The sequence below is a fragment of the Natrix helvetica genome, assembly GCF_964273705.1.
Source record: "Natrix helvetica genome assembly, chromosome: 4".
NCBI classification, from domain to species: Eukaryota; Metazoa; Chordata; class Lepidosauria; order Squamata; family Natricidae; genus Natrix; species Natrix helvetica.
In genome coordinates, this window is record NC_138550.1 from 120,986,294 (window position 1) to 121,003,708 (window position 17,415).

At 37.2% G+C, this 17,415-nt stretch overlaps 1 protein-coding gene across 3 annotated transcripts in view; it reads right to left on the minus strand.

Annotated features, from left to right (window-relative positions):
• Positions 1-16,538, minus strand: part of TMEM241 (transmembrane protein 241) — a 40,673-nt gene extending 24,135 nt beyond the window's left edge. For 2 of the 3 annotated variants that reach the window (XM_081950982.1, XM_081950980.1), the window contains exons 1-7: positions 16,380-16,538; positions 14,137-14,183; positions 11,447-11,524; positions 7,770-7,851; positions 4,708-4,785; positions 4,090-4,115; positions 135-186 (exon numbers count right to left, since the gene is read on the minus strand). In XM_081950982.1, the coding sequence (XP_081807108.1) occupies positions 135-186; positions 4,090-4,115; positions 4,708-4,785; positions 7,770-7,851; positions 11,447-11,524; positions 14,137-14,183; positions 16,380-16,451 (435 nt within the window). In that variant the 5' untranslated portion in view covers positions 16,452-16,538. The remainder of the gene's footprint in view (positions 1-134; positions 187-4,089; positions 4,116-4,707; positions 4,786-7,769; positions 7,852-11,446; positions 11,525-14,136; positions 14,184-16,379) is intronic. The other variant, XM_081950981.1, reaches the window with a different exon arrangement.
• Positions 16,539-17,415: the final 877 nt, after the last annotated feature.

A 17,415-nucleotide genomic window follows, 5' to 3' on the forward strand; every position in this document is an offset into this window, starting at 1 on the left:
AAACTCTGTTCTAGGTAAAATACTCCTTAGTTCAAACCACTTGGTGAAGTTCATTCTGTCATTATTTCATGCATCTGTTACAAGAGAGTTTGTGCTTTTCATAGCAATTCAGGATTTCTACCAAAACAACTAACCTGTGGGTCATTGAAAGGCAGCCCTCCTGCAGCCACCAAAAGAATCAGCCCTCTGCAATTAAAGATGAAAAGGCCACTTAGCACCAGAGATTCCAAGAAATTATATGTTTTTATTTCAAACTGTGATTAAAAATAATATATACTTTTTATGTTGACATTTACTCTTCCTTCCAACAAGATCAGAAAGCGCAGATGTCATTCCTGCCACAGTTTTTTTAAAATTCTCATTAAAATCCTTTGAAACAGTATCTGGTCCAAAATCCCCGGAGGACTTAATGGCTGACCAGAGTTTTGAGTGCTAATTTATGCCTCAAAGTTGCTTTTTCAAAAGGCAACCGGACTTTGTTTTCCTGAGGAAGAGAATCTCCACAGACACGAGTGCTAATGTACTAATTTAATCAGCCTGGTTTCAGTCTTATATTTATCATTATATGTTGTTGTTGTTATAGCATGGAAGCAAAAGTTGGACTTTGAAGAAACATGACAGGAAGAGTATTGATGTCTTTGAACATCTTTGAACTTTTAGTGTTGGACAAGACTCCTGAGAATATCGTAGATACCCAAGGAAACAATTTGACCAAATCAATCTAGAGGCACAAATGACCAGGATGAAATTATCATACTTGGGACACTTTATTCCAAAAGGTTCTAATGCTGGGAGAGGTGGATGACAACCAGCAAGATGGAAAGGCTCAATTACAGTGGTGATAAGTGCACAAAGGTGATGACCTTTGGTTTTTTTCATTTAACATAACACAGCCCTAAATTTAAATTGCTTGATTGCCCTGTTTTAAAATGAAATGACTTTTTACTGCTCCTCTGACTATCATATTTCTTGTATTTTATTTTAATGTCACTTCCAATATTTGTTTTAGAATGATTTTATTATGTACTGTGAGTTTTGTTGTCTGGAGAAAAATTATATTTGAAAAGACAGAAGTAAAGATTTAATATTATTTGTTTATTCCCTAGTACTATTTTGGTCTTTAAACAGAGGGCAGCAAGAAAGAATGCTCTGGCTGGATATTTACTGTATTTTTCGGAGTATAAGACGCACCTTTTTCCCTCAAAAAGGAGGCTGAAAATCTGGGTGCGTCTTATACACTGAATACAGCATTTTTAGCCTCCCAAAACCCCGCCACCTTCACCAAAATGGCCGTGCAGGGCATGCATAGCTTCTAGGAAGCTTTTAGAGAGCTCCTGGGGGCTGGGGAGGGCAAAATTTTTGCTCAATTTTAACCCCCGCCCAGCCCCCAGGAGTACTCTATAAGCTTCCTAAAGGCTATCCATGCCCCCCTTTTTACAAAAAAGGGTTGATTTTCGCGAGAAACGGTTCATTTTTTGCTCGTTTTTGCTCCCCCCCCCCAGCACCCTGCATGCCCCCTAAAGGCTATCCATATCTTTTTTTGGGTAAAAGACGTGCCCATTTTCGTGAAAAGAAGGCCATTTGGGGGGGGGGGGTGTTGCAGAGTGCAAAATTTTTTTTTTTATTTGCCTCTTCAAAACCTTGGTGTGTCTTATACTCTGAAAAATACAGTAAATGCTATCTTGACAAAGAAATCTTCTTTCTCAGCCAGACTCCCTGTTTGCCCTATCTCCTTATCCTCCTGCAATTTCTTTTTGAATGAGTCAAGACATATGTCAATATATCCCAGTACAATGATGGCATGGGGGGGGGGGGGGAAACTGTCCTAATGTCTAGTTGTTCTGGTGTGTAATTCCCTTTAGCATTATCTTGAGGGAAGAAGTTGAAACAGTTTATGTCCAGGATGTGAGGGGCCTGTAGATATTTTCACAGCCCTCTTTCTGCCTCATGCAGTATACTGGTCCTCAGTGGAAGGCAGGCTGGTAGCAACTGTTTTTTCTGCAGTTCTAACTATCCATTGAAGTCTGTGTCTGTCTTGTTTGGTTGCAGTGCCAAACAAGCAGTTTGACAGACTCAAATTATTAAATCGGCGAGAAGCAGTAGGCGAGAGGCGCTAGTGAGTTTCAGCACTTTTTATTTCAAGAGTAAGTGACTGCGCTCTGCCGGCTGGGCTGCAGGAGCTCGCCTTTTAAGGAGCTCTGGCAGACCAACCGGTCAATGACAGTTGTTTAAACTTCCCGGGTTTGGGCAACCAATCCCCGGTGAGCATGTGAAAACATGTAAATTAAGGAGCTCCGGCAGACCAGCCGGCCAATGACAATTGTTTAAACTTCCCATGGTTTGAGCAACCAATCCGCGGTGAGCATGTGAAGACATGTACATTTAACAACATACGTCTGTACGTAACACAAATCATTCCTTTGTATAGCTGTATCAGCAGTTCCTTGAGCAGTCTGACCTTTCTAAGTTGGCACAGGGAGAACATTCTTAGTTCTGCTTTTTTGATGATATTTTTGATGCTAGGCGTCCATTTTAAGTCTTGAGATACTATAGAACCTAGAAACTTGAAGGTGTCTACAGTTGATTATGTGCTGTCTAGTATTGTAAGAAGTGGTAGTACAGAAGGGTTTCTCCTAAAATCTACCATCAATTCTACGGTTTTGAGTGTGTTTAGTTCAAGATTGTTCTGGTTGCACCATAAGACTAGTTGTTCAACTTCCCCTCTGTATGAAGATTTGTCGTCTCGAATGAGACCAATCACTGTTGTATCATCTGCAAACTTCAGTACTTTAACAGAGGGATCTCTTGAGATGCAGTCACTGTATATAGAGAGAAAATAAGTGGAGAGAGAGTACACAGTCCTCTGTGTGTGTGTGTGTGTGTGTGTGTGTGTGCACGCTAATTGTACAGGTATCTGATGTGATTTTGCCTAGATTCACTTGTTGCTTCCTGTCTGTTAGAAAGTTATGATCCACTTACAAGTGTGGTCAGGCACAGCTAGTTGAATCAGTTTAGTTAGAAGAATATCTAGAACAGTGGTTCCCAACCTTTTTTTGGCCATGCCCTACCTAAGCATCTTTAAAAATCCTGATGCCTTGTGATATATAATTCTTACTTTACTCAAAAAGTGAACTCTCCTCATGCGGAGGAAGCTTAAAAGGCCATTAACTTGGTTTAAGCAAGATTCAAATTGCCCCCCTTAAAAATCAAATTGCCCCCCTGTGGGGCCTGGGCCCTACGCTGGAAATCACTGATCTAGAATGATGGTATTGAATGCCGAGCTGAAGTCTACAAAAAGGACCATTGCGTAGGTCCTTGGAGATTCGAGATGTTGTAGGATGTAGTGCAAAGCCATATTAAGAGCATTAGAGAATTAAAGACTAGAAAAGCTATTACTAAACCACCCTATCAAATTTTGAAAGATGCAAATACAAATTGAAGCCCAATTACAATCCTGAAAAAAGACTGGACTGAAATAATCTTTTAAACAATCGTATTTTGAATTATAAACATTATGGACATTAGCAATAGATTTTAACAGGATTGATGTTTAACTAAGTAAAATGCCACATATATTGCAACCAACATAAGGTAGATCTCAATTAATGGAATTAATAAATTTCACAAAAATGGTTCCATTATTCGAATTTGCACTATTCGAAGTGATATTTCTATCACTTTGCTATGCTAATTGGGGAATTCTGAGAGTTGAAGTCCACATGTTTTAAAGTTGCCAAGTTTGAAAAATACTGTTCTAATGCACTGTTTTCAATTGAATCGTCCTTTTCTCCATTTTGCACATATGAAGATGAGCAACATCTAATTTCAATTGCACAGGTGTTTGTCTCAAATGCGCTCACATTAACCTTGCATTAACTGAATTTTGAGTTACATTACACATGATCTGGTATCCATTTACAAGTCACACTATACTGAGTATTGCATTATTCAAACTTGCTCTCATCACAATCTACCGTATAATATATGATGAACAGTCCTAACTCTTTATTAAATAGAGGATCAATCGTTCAGGTACTGTCTCTGTGAAATTGCATACATTTCTACATTGGACAAACATTGGAAACTTACCTGCAGAGTTTTAGGGTAGAGATCTGCTGTTAAGGAAAAAAAATACAATAATATCAAAAAACTCACTTTCAAAACATGATTAATGAAAGAAACCTTTACCATACTTTTAACTGTCACCTGTTTTCTGACGGAATTCCAATTATTGTGTTTTCAGTAATAGAAGAACAACATATATTTTACCTCACAATCAGGAACATGTGCTAAGCTGTAAGAGTAACTAGTTCAAAGGTTACAACTTATTTAAAGATTTCAGGCTGTGTTTCCTTAGCACCGTCACCAATATACTGGACTAGACATTCATTGTCTACAGATCATGTATATCTCTTAATTTTAAAAAAATAATCTCTAGGGATCCTATACATCACAATTCCAAATGCTGGTAGCAAACTTTCTATCACCAGCTACCCAAACAAATGAAAAGAGAATGTGTTCCTTCCAGAGATTATATATGTCCCACATTGTGGTAATAGAATGCCTAGTGGATGCAAAAGTATTGCAATTAATCCATTTGCATGCATTAAAGTCTGAAATATTTAGCCTAAGAAAATATAGTTAACAAAGTGACTACAGAAACCTGATATACAGCGGTATAAAGGCTATTTAATTAATTCTCCATACCTCTTTGTGCACTGAGACTTCCACTCCATAAAATATAACATCTGCAGCATTGTGTAAGGTAAGAAAGATAGGAATTGGCTGCCAGGAAAGAAAATGGGATCAATAAAGTTAGCATTGCAGGCCCTATAAATCAAGCTGCCCATCGCCGTCTGCCCATCAGATGGCATTAAAGGGAGACATTTGATAGGCCTGTCAAAAGTCTTCCTTCAGTTTCCTTTGAAAAGGTTTGCTACACACTTGAAGACATCTAAGTTAAAAGTGGGGAAAGCAAGGACTTCTTTACACTGCCCTGATGCTCAGAGCTATCACATAGTATCCCTGATGTGAGGAAAAGTTGCAGTGATTATAGGCCTGCCTCCATCTTTGAAAGAGATAGTATTGTGATACATCAGAAGAGGTATTGATAGCCTGAGCCACCAAAAAGGAGGGAGGGAATTGCATACAGTAGAGTACCGCAGATTTTCCCTGCTAACTCAACTCATTTTCTTATTCCAAAAATGAAATGGAAACATGGGAAGTTTGAAATACTGAATGTCTAGACCAGTGGTGGGCAACCTTTTTTTTTCAACTGAGCCAAATCTCGCCAAAACCACGATTGAAATTTATTTTGAGATCCACATTTTTAAAACCGAAAATACATAGGATGGTATACTGTTTTTAGTTTCAATAAACTCTGGCATTTGAAGCACGCAAGTCTTAAAGCTGTCAAGTTACAAGATCCTTGCATGCCTAACCCTTTAGGAAAAAAACCCCAAGGGGTCTTCAAACCTGACAGCTTGAAGACTTGTGGACTTCAACTCCCAGAATTCTGAGAATTGAAGTCCACCAAGGGCATCAATCATATTAGCCCAGGGATCTGCAAAAATGGCTCTTAAGACTTGTGGACTTCAACTCCCAGAATTCCTCCTCCAGTCATGTTGGCTCAGAAACTCTGGCATTGAAGCATGCAAGTCTTAAAGCTGTCAAGTTGCAAGACCCTTGCACCCCTAACCCTTTAGAAAAAAAACCCAGGGTCTTCAAACCTGACAGCTTGAAGACTTGTGGACTTCAACTCCCAGAATTCTGAGAATTGAAGTCCACCAAGGGCATCAATCATATTAGCCCAGGGATCTGCAAAATTGGCTCTTAAGACTGGTGGACTTCAACTCCCAGAATTCTGAGAATTGAAGTCCACCAGTCTTAAAAAGCCAACTTTGCAGACCTCTGTGTTAGCCCAAAGCCTGGCGCTGGGCGGGCCTTGCTCCCCCATTGGTGGAGCCCCAGGAAGCGAGGAGGGAGAAGAAGAGACGGAGGCCAAGGAGCTTCTCTCCCCCCCCCGCAAAAATCTTATCAGGGAGCCGGCGGGCAGTAGCAAATTAGCTAATCACGCGGCGTGATCGGCTAATTTGCTACTGCCCGCCCGGCTCCCCGGTTAGATTTTTGCTGGGAGGGGGCGGGGGGAAGCTCCTTAGCCTCCGTTTCTTTTTCTGCCTCCTCGCTTCTCGTCCCTGCCCGACTTCAGGATCCTCCCTAATCATTGTGGGTCGAAAAGAAAAAAGGGAAAGAGGCGCTTGTTTTGAAGTGCCCGAGAGGAGGGAGGGGAGCGGGCGCCAGGCACACAGAAGAGCCACATTAAAGTGTGTAAAGAGCCGCATGTGGCTCGCGAGCCGCGGCTTGCCGACCACTGGTCTAGACAAATTAACATAAGAAAATCTTTTTAGATATGCAATCTCCTTGAAGTGTTTTTCAATATTTTGAGTCTAGCAAATGTTTTCAATGGACAATTTATTTCTTCTTCCACTATTCTAAGTTAACTGAAGATACAGAGTATGTTCAGGACAGGAGTGAGTAAATCTAAGCGATCGCAGCTGCAAAAGTTTTGTTTTAATTACCTGGGAACTTGTAAGAACCAGTATTAAAGAAAACAAATGAACAAGGCACACAGATAACAAGCCTGAAAGAATCAGGAAAAGAAAAAGAAAAAAAAACGGAAAAAAAACACAGCTCACAGCTCCACTGCTGGGATTGTTGCCATATTTGTTGCTGAGAGAGAAGGAAGATCCATGGCTAAGCATGAGCTTTTTGAACTAGAGCACAATGAAAGGAAACACTAGAATAATGCTATCCTAGAAAATCTGACATCAGAATTTACATTTTTTCTTTTCTGCAGCCAAATTAACACATTTATGCACACACACCTTTCATCTCTCATGCTGTTGACTCTTCATAGGGCCAAGAGAAATGTTTTTCGGCCAACTATGGCTCCAGATTGCCTAGTTCAGCTAACTTTCACCAGATGTTCATTGTCTTTGTCATTTTTAGTCCTTTTAGTCTTTCGGAAAGGAAATTATGTTGGACCAATCAGTTTCAGTTCCTATCTCTCCAAATCCATAATCTGATCACTTCATCTGATGAGAATCCATCTCATTACAAACTATGAATCAGACAAAGAAACAAACAGGCCAACATATGCCTTTAGGCCCTGTTCTGACATTCTGAATAATATCTGTGAGATGAGCAGAAATCATCTTTGTCTGAATCCTTTTATTTATCTCCCACCCTCTCCCATAATGAAGGGTTAAAGGATTTAAGACAAGGGCAGGAATTTGAGTCCAAATATTGACCTTCATGCTTTCATAACTTAATTCACAATTCTTGTATGAGTGGTTTGTAACACAGATGTATGTTTTTACTTAAGACCATCCATTGATTTAAAGGCCAGTAAGGTAATAAAGATAAATTTGACCAATTCACTGATGGAATTATTTTCAGTTATTATGTGTATTGGGGTAGCAACCTTTTGGGCAACACTTTATGAATAATATGTATATTAATCCACGCCACGCATATTCAAAAGCTCAGTCAAATTGCACAGATTTTCTGCAGAATTGGAAGTCAGAAAGGGAATTTACTGTGTACTGCTTGTTCAATAAGCCCTATTATGACTTCTAGAACTATCTATTCAATTTTCAGTGTGCTACATGTGTCTTTAACTATGGTAATATTAATTACTTCACCCCTATGTGACATTTGTAGTAAAACATTAATAAAAAAGCATGCCAAATACTATTTCAATATCTTACCAATCTAGATAATGCCCTGGAACCTGAATAAATAATACCCACAAAAAGTGCAGAAGCTGGAAGCCATGATAATACTTCAAACCTGTAACAAATAATAATCATCATATCATCAGATTCTATTTACAAACAACCTCAGAGGATATCATTTTCTTCCTGAATAAAAATAATTTCAGCCAAAGAAAAATACAAGCATCACTTTGATTAGAGGAGAATAAAATATGTGAAGTTAAAATAAATCCAAGGAAGTATGGTGTCTGAATAGTTTTGTAACACATAGATCTATGTCTGCATTTTCTGATAGCTATCTTATTATTATAAGTATATATGTGTATGTATGCATAAAGAGTGAGTGTATTCAAATGGCCTTATTAATATTGATATCATGTTTTGAAAAGTGCCTTAAAATGTATTGTCAAGAACACTATGTAAGCAGTGCATTTATAAAAATACTTTATATAGTCAGACAAAGGGCAAACTGTTTCAATAAAATAAAAACATTTGCTTTATATTTAATGGTTGACCATACTGATTTAAATCCAAGGGTTTTATTATTTAAATCCAATGGTTAGGCATAAATCCAATTTAGCTCATTTAAATGATCACTACCTGATTTATAGTTCAAATTGTTAATTAACATATGCTGGAATGCCTTATTACCCTATAACCAGATAAGGTTAACCATAAGTTTGAATATTATCATTCCTTTTAAGGACATTGGTCCAGATAAATTTCCTTAGGACCAATCAAGCAACAGTAATTACACTGTTGGTAAAATCCAATCAGATGCCTCCTTAAAGTAATCAGAGTCATCTGAGCTGGGAGAAAAATAAAGCATCAGGCTTGAGAACAAGACCTCCATAGAGATCACTGACCACAGTGTGAAGTTTTAAGAATCCTTGGCTATATAAGAAGCAATGGAAAAGGGCACAAAAGTTGTTCCCATGATGTAACAACTGAATTCTGTACTGCCAAGAGCATTGGAAAGAATGTCTACAACTACAGGAAATGCTTTAGCAGCAATCCTTCTTAGGGGCCAAACCATACAATGGTGAAAATCAGAGTCTGCTATAATGACAATGTATCTTAGAAGCTCTGGGCTGTACATTTTTAACATGTAAGGAAGAAATATGTAATACTGCACAAACAGAAAGCATCACTGTATCAGTGACTTGAGGGTGACAGATCAAAACTGCAGTTTCATTATTATTTTTTCACAATGAAGCTTGCCAAAAGCTATTCAATGAAAAAGTCAGAAGCATCAATTAAAAAAACCAGTATCCAAACACAAAGCAATTCCAGACTTCCTTTGTTAATGAACTTAAAAGCCAAGTTCATTTAGAAAGTATTTAAGGTTGCTATATAGGTAGGTGCCGCCTTTGCCTGTTCATTCAAAGGAACAGAATAGAAAAGAAGCATTTCAAAGAATATATGTATGTATGTATGTATGTATGTATGTATGTACGTATATGTATATGTATATGTATATGTATGTATTTGTGTTACAACCCCTGGTATGCCCAAATATGGGAGGGAGCTCACTCCTCCCTCTTTCTGTCCTTCGGCTCATCACAGAAAACCATCCAGGCAGAAACCCATATTTTTATTTTTAATGTTGCCTTTTTATATTTGTATTGTATTTGTGCTGATAAATAAATAAAGGGAGACTAGTATGGATCCATTTCAAGCTATTTAGCTCTCATCAGCTAGCCATACCCTTACTGGGATTTGAACCTGGGATGTGTTACATATTGGGCAGATTTGTTAGCCACTACAACACAGGCTCTCCTCCTTTATCAGCTAAGCCAGGGAAATAGGTATGTATTTGTGTTACAATCCCTGGTACGCCCAAATATGGGAGGGAGCTCACTCCTCCCTCTTTCTGTCCTTCGGCTCATCTCAGCCTAAATAAAAATATGGGTTTCTGCCTGGATGGTTTTCTGTGATGCATTTTTATATTTAACTCTTCAAAATCTTGGTGCATCTTATACTCCAAAAAATACGGTAATTGGTTACTGTTATACACTCTACAGTACATGGAGCTGCCTTTGAAGTCTCTTTAGAATTTAGTAAGCCTTTGCAGAGGAGCCATAGAGAGTGCATTACAAAGTATGTTAATTAAAGCAGGTGTCTCGTGTGGAAGAGTCATACAACTGTTTCAAAGCTTTCTTCCACAACTATTGAAAGCTTATAACCTTTTTTTGGTTGACAGGATTGCTTTAACACAGAGATAGGAAGGGAATTTTGTCAAGTACCTCAGCTTTGCATAATACTAGAAGTAACAGCCTACAAAGTATTTCAAAGCCCTTTTGATAATCTAATGAAAAACTCCTCTTACTCATTGTCTGCTTGCTTATTTGTCTTTAGGTTTAATCAAAAGTGGTGATGTTGACTTTTATAGTACACCAAGTTCTTCTTCCTTTAAGATATATTGAACATAGATGCTTTTATTGCTAAACTATGACATAACAGTCGGTGTTCTTTAGCTTAAATTACACTGACATCTAGTGGAGTAAAACTCGTAGCTCTAAATCTAAAAAAATAGAGTGAACAAAATGATGAACAAAATGACTGTCATCTTTTGAAACTTAAGGGAATATCACCAGTCAAAAGGCCTTGTGCACTATTCCAAATTGCAATATTTTACATGGAATAAAATATGACAAAAAGCAAGTGAAAAAGCTTGGAAAAATGTAAGTGGAAGAAAATGTTGTCTAGGCCTCTCTTAAACCTCTAAAATGAGATTGTTAATAAAAGTCGGGAAACATCCAATCTATTTTTTTTAAAAAAAGATTGCATTAGAGTAAGGGAATAGAAGTTAAATATCTACTGCATGAAATTATACTACAGTTTGGGTTTTATTTGCATATGAATAACCACCTACCCCCAACCATATCTACTCTCAGGTACAACTAAAATGATAAGTAAATATAATCTTTAGTGTCATTGTACTTAAATACAACAAAATTGATAATGCTGACAGGAATCAATATGAATCCCTTACTACTTATAGAATGTTTAAAAATCTGGATAATTGGCTGAAAATAGTTTCATATTTCTAAGGTAGCCAGCATAAATTTATTTCTTTAATGTTAAGCTTGATTTTCCTTCCTTAGGGAACCTGGCCTTTGTCAAATAATAACCCAAATTAATAAATATTGTAAAAAGCTTTTCACTGAAGGGCCCGGAATGTTGCTGATATTCTAGAAATAGGGTTGTTATGTTTGCTAGTGTTTTTAGGTCTAGATTGCATCTGACATTCAAAAGCAGATTTTTATAGACTTGAGAAATCTACTCAATGTCAATGGCAATTTTAGTGGTAGAAAAACACTCATTGTGCACATATCATGCAACATGCTTGATCAAAATAGGAACCATGAATTTCATGAATGTACAAGAAAAGCCACAGATAACTGTGTTAAAATAGTCACGATGGCAAGGACGACATGATCAAACCTCTTTTGTTTTTGTTTTATTGCACATAAATCATCCCAATAACAAAAGCAAGTTTTAAAAAATGCCTTTAAAAAAATTCACTTCAGAATTCTTGCAATATTAAGGGAGGTGGAATGGGAATACAATCAAAATATATGGTAAAATAAAATGTCTCTCAATGGATATTAATCTAAATATGCACTTTAACATTGATTTATTTATTTATGCTGCACTTTCACCTATACCTGGAACTGGTGCTGATCTCAACCCAGCCGATTTTCCAGGAAACATGTAAGAGAATTCCACCCACAAGTGTCTGCCACCTGTACAACATATATAAAAAATATAAGTTAAAAAAATTATGTGATTTATAATTTGTAACAGAGGCTTCTGGATTCTTTACAATGTATAGGATGCCAAATGTCAGTTTCTAGCACCAGAGGCTAGAAACTTTTTAAATGTCAGAGTGTGCTGATATTGCCATTCCTGTGGATTCCTGCTGTTTATTATTATTATTATTATTATTATTATTATTATTATTATTATTATTATTATTATTATTATTATTATTATTATTATTATTATTATTATTATTATTATTATTTATCCGATTGTATCACAGCGGCCAGTTGTTTCACCGGATTTGGCATTGATTACTAGTCGGGCCCCACCCAGGGGCCTAGGACGTCGTAACGTATTTTCGTAATATACGTGCAGATCCAAGCAGTGCAGCTTTTTGCATTTGACTGATGGTGATTTTGTCAAGTTTTAACTGTTTTAAATGTAATTCCAGTGCTTTTGGAATAGCTCCCAGTGTGCCGATTACCACTGGAATGACCACTGCTGGTTTGTGCCATAATCGTTGAATTTCAATTTTTAGGTCCTGGTATTTCGTTATTTTTTCATGTTCCTTCTTGTCAACCCTGCTATCACCTGGTATTGCGATGTCTATGATTGTAACCTTATTTTTCTCAACCAGTGTGATGTCTGGTGTGTTATGCGCTAGTATTTTGTCTGTTTGTATATGAAAATCCCATAGGATCTTGACCATCTGATTTTCGGTGACTTTTTCAGGCTTATGTTCCCACCAGTTTGTTGTTGTTTTAATATTATAATTTTTGCACAAATTCCAGTGGATCATTTGTGCTACTAAATTGTGCCGCAATTTATAATCAGTCTGCGCGATTTTTTTACAGCAGTTGAATATGTGGTCAACAGTTTCATCAACTTCTTTGCACAGTCTGCATTTGGCATCATCAGAGGATTTTTCGATTTTGGCCCTAATGGCATTTGTTCGGATAGCTTGTTCTTGCGCAGCCAGGATTAGTTACTTTGTTTCTTTCTTTAATGTACCTGTTGTTAACCATAACCAAGTTGCTGCTGCTGTTGTTGTTGTTGTTGTTATTGTTGTTGTTGTTATTAGGTTTTTTTTTCAATTATTAAGGCGCTTAGGAACAAAGTTACCTATCTAATTCAGTAAAGTAGTAGTTCCCTTAGGACATCAATAGGATGTCAACAGGACTCTTTCCTACGCCTGTACTATTAGTGGTAGAGTGTGGACAAGCACATGTTCAATAACGGGAATGAACACTTCAGTGACTACTCCTTATCAAAGAACATATGTTTATAAATGACACAGAAGACATTTTTATATTTCTACCACATGTGATGAAAGACTGAGCCCTTTCTTCTGGGAGTATGCAGATTAAATTAAATCATGAAGTTGATACACTGGGTAAGTACTAACAGAAATAAGCAATCTGAACTAAGAGATCTTAGATACACAATGACAAATACATTTCAAGTCATTTTCATCTCATTTCTGTAAAGAGACAGATGAAAAAAGTCTTGTTTTGTTAGTTTTGTTAAGGTATTTGATTCCCTGCTATAGTTAAACTGTTTGCATCTTAACTACCATATTTTTCAGAGCATAAGACACACCAAGATTTTGAATAGGCAAATTTTTTTTAAATGTTTTTGCGCTCTGCAGACCTCCCCAAAACAGCCCATTTTTCACAAAAACAGGCCCGTTTCTTGTCAAAAAAAGGGAATGCATAGCCTTTAGGAGGCTTATAGAGTGCTCCTGGGAATTGGGGGGGAACGACCTGTTTTTCACTCATTTCTGCCCTCCCTAGCCCCCAGGAGCACTCTGGAAGCCTCCTAAAGGCTATGCACAGCCATTTTTGCAAAGGGGGCGGGGTTTCAGGAGGCCAAAAATGCTGTATTCAGTGTATAAGACACACCCAGATTTTCAGTCTTATACTCCGAAAAATATGGTCTATACCAAAAGCTCTATAACATTAAGAATTAATGGCTTGTTTTTCTTCTTCTTCCCTGTTCACATGTATACAAAGTGGGCTTGTTCAGTTTGAATTAATGTGTTATGAAAGACACCATAAGCTTAGTGAATTGTAATAAATCTAACAAACAGTGGCTTTTTTATGAACTATGGTTGAGCATAAGAGCTACCATATCTAGGCTGCTACTGCTAGTCAATAGTAACAAAGTTAAGAGTTTTATGTATCTCTACTGCAATCTAGTGTTGTTCAATTTTTTCAGCCCAGATATGAAACCGTACCTTATGGTATGCAAACCATGTTTGCACATCACATTACAGATCAGGATAGTCTTGCTTATTGCTGATCAAAAGAAGTGGAAACAAAGCATTCATAAATTATTCCCATAACTTACTGTTATTAGGATATCAGGATATCATGTAATGATACAATATAATATAACTTGGAAGGTCAGAAATCAGGCTTACTGATTGGAAATATAGTCCAGAAGGGTACTAGGTAAGTGTAATACTGTAAGAACTCTCCAGGTCAGGAAAAATAGCAATTGCAATACACGCAGTACAAAGATTAGCTTCTCTCTGGTTCAATCCCCATTGATTGCTTATTTTATTTCCATGTATATATGAAATTATTCTTACCCTTGAAAAAGTGTTGGATAGGTGAATTTCAGGACAGATAAGACATACTGGAAAAATCAGAAAACACAGCTTTATATATTATCTACAAACATGCATGAAAATACATTTTATAGAAATCATAGTGTACTTTTATGACCCAATAGACATTGTGGGAATGTGGACCAGGCCATTCACACAAAAGATCTGCCACTATGAGTATGGACAGTCACAACCTCCAGAAGATTGCATTTGCTTCTTACCACTTTTACAAGTACTTAAGACAGTGGGCCTCAACCTTCCTAATGCCGCGACCCTTTAATACAGTTCCTCATGTTGTGGTGACCCCCAACCATAAAATTATTTTATGTTTTCCATATTTTTTTTGAAAATATGTGTTTTCTGATGGTCTTAGGCGACCCCTGTGAAAGGGTTGTTCGACCCCCAAAGGGGTCCCGACCCACAGATTGAGAACCACTGTCTTAAGATGTTGTCTTTTCCCCCAATAACTTTATTGAAAATTATATTATGCAGATAAAACTAATAGTGCAACCTACATTGTTCAGAAATATATTAAAAAGTAAAACATTAAAAAGAGCAGAAAAAGAAAAAAGGCAGAGTAAAAAAGAAAAATGAGAAAAGCAATTCCTTCATTTCCAGCAAATATAGTTGACATTAACAACTTATCACTATCTCTTAAAGTAAAACCAACACCTCTTCATCCCATACATCATACAAATAAAATTTGCCAGTCTGAATGTTCTCAATCTTAAAAATAAAATCTTGAAAAAATCAAAACAAAATTAAAACCACAGTGATTAAGAGGTTAGCCTCAGTCAACCTTAAAGTTCATACAGACGACATTAATGGCTATAAGCACAATGAAATCCTGCAACTCCCAGCTAATTGCAAGCCAACAGCAAAAAAGCAATTCCTGCCATCTGCTTACAACCACCACCACCCCGCCCCCCAGCTGCCTGGAGTACCTATGGATAATCTTGCAATTTCTCTAATTAGAAATTAGAAGATCATGAATTCTGATCCATCCTTGGGCACAAAAATCAGCTGGGTGATTTTAAGCTAATTATTTTTTCCAACTCACTTCACTAGATTGTTGCTTTGGGGGAAATAGGAAGTGGGACAATTTATGTATGCCACCTAGACTTGTATAAAATAAAGCCAATATTGAAATCTAATGAATAATTGTGTGTGCATGATATTATAAAGACATACTTCATTTCCTGGGTGTATCCTCACTTTTTTTGAAAACTGTATATTTGAAAATGTAATACTGAGAGCATTCATTACATTATCATAAAGTGACCATGGACAAGCCACACTTATGGAAGATGTGGCTTCATGCTCAAAATTAGAAGCCAATAATTGTCCAACACAAATTAGAAGCCAACAATTGCTAACCCAGTATATATAGTAATAAATGAACACATTGCTCTCTGTATCATAGAATGTGTAGATCTACTTTTATAAAATGAGAAAATGAGTTATCAGTAGTTAAGATACCATAAGAGCATAATTTTAAGGTGAAGGTCATGAAATGCTGATTCAGTATAAAGAAAAATAGTGAATAAGTGACCCATTAACTGACCATATTGTTTCAGAGTATACAAACAAAGCCACATTCTGAGGGAAGAATCATCAATTGTATGCATGCTCCAGTCATTACTATACTATAGACTGGTCATATCAAAATTATCTCCCAGGAGATAACAACATTAAATTATAAGAAAGTGTGCTGTGATTGAATGATGTGGTGGGGGGGTGGGCTCTTCACAAGAACCAAGTAATGGTAAATAATTGAACCAATTATCCACAAATTTTGGCTGGCTTGCTTCCCTTCTCTGAAGATGTTCAGGCCATTTGTTAAGGATTCTTAATTTGAACTCCAGAACTGAACTGGGCACTGGACTCAACTCAATGATTATGAGATCAGTATTCATTTGATAGTGTGTGTGTGTGTGTGTGTGTGTTTAAGAGATAAGCAAAAAAATCTGATAGTTTCCTTCTTACTTGAAAATATGTTGCCTAAGTTGAGTTGGATGAAGGACCCGCGATGTTCAAATGCAAAGCGCTACTGAGTCAGACTTCACCAAGCAGGTTTTAATCATGGAGAAATACACATCGGGCAAGTCCTGAACTCCTCTGAAATGTTGGAGTACCTAAGCGGATCACCCCAAACCCAACCAGAGGAAAAGGAATACACAATGATCAGTTTGCAATACTGTCGTTGGTAGCGCCTTCATCCTCACCTTGTTGGTGAAATAAGAACTCAAGTAGAACAAACAGAAAGCAAGACCAGTGGCAGGTCTCTTGAAAGGCATCAGTCAAAGCATGCCACCAGGCTTTAAAAAAGCATCTCCGTCCGGCTGCATGTGGCTGCCATAACAGGGACACGTCGCCGCTGCCTTTCCTCCAATGGACGCAAAGAAAAGGAGACGAGAAACAGCCTTCTTAAAGGGGTAGCGCTCTCTCTAAGCAGCATTTCTCAACCTCCTAAACTAGAGCATGCCGGCTGAAGAATTCTGGGAGTTGAAGTCCGCGTATCTCATAGTTGCCAAAGTTGAGAAATACTGCTCTAGAGCAATATTTTGGTCTCAGGACCTCTGAAAGTCAGCTGAGTGGCCTTAGGCTACTCTCTCTCTCATCCCAACCCACCTCGCAGGGTAATTGTTGTGGGGACAATAGGAAAAAGGAGAAGAATTAGATATGTTAGCTGCCTTGAGTTATTTATAACAACAATAAAGGTGGGTTATAAATACATAAATCAAATAAAAATGATTGACACATAAAGTTTGTGAGTTATAACTATTGATACATACTGCATTAGAAATGTAAACATTATTTATTTATCTATCTATCTATCTATCTATCTATCTATCTATCTATCTATCTATCTATCATCTATCTATTTATTTGACTTTGCAGACTTCCTGATAGCATACTGGATACAGAGATGGGGTCTTGAAACCCTCAGAACTGCTTTTCCAGAGCAAAGGAAGTATCTGTACTCCAGCTGTTTTCAGAAAGGACACTGTGGATTTGGATCAAAGAAATAGATTGGCAGAATATAACTGATATTGGTCAAAAGGCATGCTATCTTAGAAACTTGTCAGCATATTTTTCCCCAACATTTTCAAAATGGAAAATGGAATGTAATAGAATTAGAAAAAACAATGGAAAAGACAAGAAAAAATCTGAGGTTCTATATTTTTTTAAGACACCAACCCCAAACGCCTGTGATTTGTCCTTTCTCTCACACAAAACCAACACATATTTGAGGAACTT